Source organism: Dipodomys ordii, unplaced genomic scaffold (assembly GCF_000151885.1).
Source record: "Dipodomys ordii isolate 6190 unplaced genomic scaffold, Dord_2.0 Scaffold56, whole genome shotgun sequence".
Classification (NCBI taxonomy): Eukaryota; Metazoa; Chordata; class Mammalia; order Rodentia; family Heteromyidae; genus Dipodomys; species Dipodomys ordii.
In genome coordinates this window covers 8701086-8705386 of record NW_012267272.1, presented here as the reverse complement: position 1 = coordinate 8705386, position 4301 = coordinate 8701086, and the positions used below count along the sequence as shown (strand labels likewise).

At 45.6% G+C, this 4301-nt stretch overlaps 1 protein-coding gene across 2 annotated transcripts in view; it reads right to left on the bottom strand.

Annotated features, from left to right (window-relative positions):
* LOC105989524 (anionic trypsin-1-like) overlaps positions 1 to 2385 on the bottom strand; it is a 22906-nt gene extending 20521 nt beyond the window's left edge. The window contains exons 1-3 of one of the 2 annotated variants that reach the window (XM_013021608.1): positions 2308 to 2385; positions 1187 to 1346; positions 4 to 248 (exon numbers count right to left, since the gene is read on the bottom strand). In XM_013021608.1, coding sequence (XP_012877062.1) covers positions 4 to 248; positions 1187 to 1346; positions 2308 to 2371 — 469 coding nt within the window. In that variant the 5' untranslated portion in view covers positions 2372 to 2385. The remainder of the gene's footprint in view (positions 1 to 3; positions 249 to 1186; positions 1347 to 2307) is intronic. The other variant, XM_013021610.1, reaches the window with a different exon arrangement.
* Positions 2386 to 4301: the final 1916 nt, after the last annotated feature.

Sequence of the window (4301 nt, the reverse complement as noted above, 5' to 3'; positions counted from 1 at the left end):
AGCTCAGGGTGTTGCCCCAGCCAGAGATGAGGCACTGGGTGCCAGCAGGTGCACAGGAGGTGGGCAGAGCCACAGGGGCCACTTGGGAGTTGAGGGACACTGGGGAGGACAGCTTGATCAGCATGATGTCATTGTCCAGAGTCCAGGAGTTGTATCTAGGGTGGCGGATGGCCTTGCTGGAGGAGATAAACTGCTCACTTCCCTCTTGGACGTTGATGTTATGTTCTCCCAGTCTCACCTGGATGCGGCTGTGGGGAAAAGGAAGCAAGGTGGAGCCTATTCTCCATTGCTCAGACACCCCTGGTTGTTTGGCATGGAAGGGATACAAAAACACATCGTAAGAGCAGTCCATCATCGTGGGTAAGAGCTGGTGTGCTGGTGTGAGTGACAGGTGTGTTCTGCTTCAGAGGTTGGGGAAAGGGATGAAGTCTAGGGCTACAGTTGGAGATTGATAAGAAACTACTGTTCTAGAAGCTTTCCCCTCCATCTAAGGATGTATACAGCAAACAGTGAACCATGATTCCCCTGTGTCTGAGACTTTGCTAAGTAACTATGGTAAAGGAAAACAACAAACCAATTTCTGTGGGTTGTATTCATTAGGTCTCAAAGTGTGACTCTGAGACCAGCTGCAGCAACCTGTGGGTCCTTGTTAGAAATTTAGTTCTCGGTCACTACCTCAAAGGGAATGAAATACAGCAGAAGGCAAACTGCCCAGAGACCTGTGTGTACACACACCTCCTGGTTGAGAATTATAGTACTGAGAACTCTTGTTGGAGACAATGATTCTCAGCCCCATGTTGCACAGTGGCAAGCGCAGAATCAGAAAGGCTTTAAAAATCACAAATGTTTCGCCTTCACCTTCATAACTTGGAGTTGTTCCTGAATAGAAAACTCAGGTTCTTCATTATACTGGCATATTTTCCTTGCCAGAGTCCCCGCCTGGTTCTTCTCATAGCACATAGCTTTGCTGTATTTGTGACCAGCATCCCTTGTGTGTTGGTTTGGGGTGCGGGAAGCTTCCTAGTCTGTGTCTCTTCTCACCCCCAGCTGCACTAATCGGTTGTTGCCCTTACCTTTGTGTCCTTTCTATCACTTCTCACGCTCAACCTGCAGCCTTTACCTGGAAGGACCCACACCCTTGCAGAAACCAGACTGTGGGTTCAGCCATGAGTTGTCTGGTACTTACGACTTGTAGCAGTGGGCTGCGGACACCACCCACTGGTTATTGATGAGGGAGCCACCGCAGAAGTGGTAGCCAGAGTTCAGAGACACCTGGTAGGGCACGGAGTTGGGGGCACAGGTGTAGCCCCCGACGATCTTGTCATCGTCATCGGGAGGAAAAGCAGCTTCAGTGGAGATAAGAAGGGAGAAGTCAGCTCAGCAGGATTATGGAATATATATCCCTCAGGCCAGTGGCTGAGTCCTAATTAGTATTTCTATTGAGTACGGGGCCTAGAGTCAATCTAAGGGCATTTTAGATTTTATTCCCAAAGAGCCTGGGACAACTATTAACACCACAGAACTTCAATAACTTCTAAAGTCACAGGATGTCGATAAAAGGAGAGGCCCCTGAATGCAGGCAATAAGATAAGATCAGAAATTGCTAGTCTCAGTCACTGAGCTCTTCCTCAGCCATTAGATAGAATACTCATTCATCCCAAATCTATTACTCTTGTCTTTTTTAGTTCTCAGCTTTCAGGATGGTTTGCCATAACTAGGAAAATGTCCAGGCTGAGTGTTTCTGGAAATATCTGGCTCTTCTGAGATGTGTGCAGGGAGGGCAAATTTGAAAGCATCACTTACAATCTCTTAGGCTGGACAAGGTAAAGTACTGATAATGGCCAATAGAACAGTCATTCTTAAAGAAGACTGCACACCTGGGAATCTTAATATCACTGGGTTGGTTGAGACGCAATGTACATGCTGAGCTCTAGATATATGAAGAGAGACTCTAGGGCTGGTCTATGGCAGGAATACTTTTTTAGCCTAGTTCCCTAGTTTCCCTCGTTCTACTTAAGATTAAATATTTATTTTGGTTCTATCCCATAGCCTCTGGAGAGAAGCGGTATAAAACATTTATGAGCTGATCAGATGGCTCCTTTCTAGTTCCCCTGAAAATAATTCTTATTTGGATAAAGAGTAAAAATTTGAGAAGAAGCAAGGAGAATACAAGACAGTGGTGGCTTATGGAGAAATCAGGAAGGCAAGAAGCAGAGATTCTGGCTAGCAAAAAGGAGTTCAGGAAGACGCAGTAGTGATGGCTTTGGTCTTCCTATATTATGGAGGAAAAGCAAAGTAAGAACTCACCAGCTATGCCAACAACAGCCAAGATCAAGAGAGTCCTCATGATGGCAGAAGTGTAAGTAGGCATTGTGGAGAGCTGGGGTTTTTTATATCTCCTGGGAGAGGGAAGGGCATGTGGGATGAGGGTCACATTGTTCCCTCCACAAACACACCTGCATCTTCTCCCATGCCCTTTTTGAAAATCATGGCCACTCTGTGTGACATATGGGTGGTAAGAAAACTTCTAAGGTCAGAGAACAGGAGCAGCTAATTTCTGGAAGATGACTGGGATGGGAGAACAGAGAAAGCCAACATACGCCCACAGGGATGAGCTACGTGTGGCATAAGACATGAGAGTTGGGAGGAAAGAAATGCCAGGGACACAAAGGAATCCTCTTTGTACAATTGATGTAACGTACTTTGACACTGGACTGAGACTGTTAACAAGCTTGGCTTGTTACCTTGGCTTATATCTGAGAATGAAGACTCTTCCCAAAAATGTGTCCCATGGAGGAGGAAGCTCATAGCCAAAGGTGTGAAATCCACAGTGACAGCATCAAGACACGATGAAGCTGGTGATGAAGAATTTCTCAGGAGTTGGGAATGTCTGTCCCTCTCCTGCTCACAAAAGCTCCTGGGCGACATTGCTCATAAAGGGATTTGAAGGTTAAGCAGAAGCTAAGTAAATAAGGTAGTGAGGCAGAAGGCCTCTGCCACATTCCTTCTCTTCCTCAATGTTCCAAGATTTGCGCTCTCATTGTTCAGTGTGTCACCTGTCCTTTACAAGCAGCTTCGTGGTTGCCATAACAACCTGCATTAAAGATGCTGAAAACTGTCCTCCATGTTAGGAGCTATATAGGACGGATCTTCCCCGTCACTCCGAGTGAGGATCAAGAGAGAGCAGAGTCATGGTGGAATTCACTATAGAGAGTAACCATTCTGAAGAAGTGGGACAAAGTGATACAAGCCCAAGTTCCAACCTCATAATGGGCCTGGAGATGGCAATAGGGCTGGAGAATGAGGAAAGTAGGATCTAGAATGGACTGGGGAAGATGCCAATATGCAGATGCCAATAGAGAAACTTGTGGGACCACCCAGAGCCCAGCATGGCTTATCGGCAGCTCCACACAAGAGATCCACCGCTTAGTGCTCTCACCTCTGCACCCTGTACACATGCAGCATCTGGGGCCAGATACCTAAGAGAGAATACGCATACTTGTACTGCCACTGAAACTTTTCAAGGGTTTTCACACAGTTAAGAGTAGTATGCTGCCTTTGCTTTGGGTTGAACTTATTTGATCTTTTTTCTAAACTTTTATTTCTGGGGTATGCAGAAGGGAATTATTTCCACACACAATGGGGGAGACCCAATTCTTTCCCAGAAAAATATGGAAAATGGCCATCTGCCTCAAGACAGCATGAAGGCATGAAAAGTTTTTTATGAAGTATGGGATTTGTTGCAGGTGGCTCTAAAAGGTTTGCTCAGGAACAAGCTAGAGGTCTCCAGAGGGCAAACCATATCTGCTTTCCTGTAGGCATTTTCCTGGCAGGTATAGACCATGGAATTAATATTCCACCTGTACTTGTATCAGAACCTTAATTTTTCCATAACTGAATTGTTTCATCAATGTTTTAAACAAGGACCTACTTCTCCAGGCTTCCCGGCAGCTAGCAGTGTCTGAGGAAGTCAGTTTGCGGCTCTTGAATTATGAGTGATTTTTCTGTGATATCATTAAACATGCTGCTGTGCTGTTTCCATTCTGTGGAGTGTCCACACAGCTACCATTTTAGAGGAAGACAGACTTTTGCTCTAGTGTCTGTACATTCCAGTGTGCCCTGGAATCGTGGTTTGGTTGGAGGGGGAGAGGAAGTGATTCTTGGACAAGAGTAGGAAATCATTTGGGAGAAAGAGATGGTTGTCTGTCTTTGTGTTTTTTTCATTAAGCTTGATCTGTCTTCCTCTGTTATTTTTCCCCTACTTATCTGACATCAGACTGTAAGGAAACACCTGATAGGCC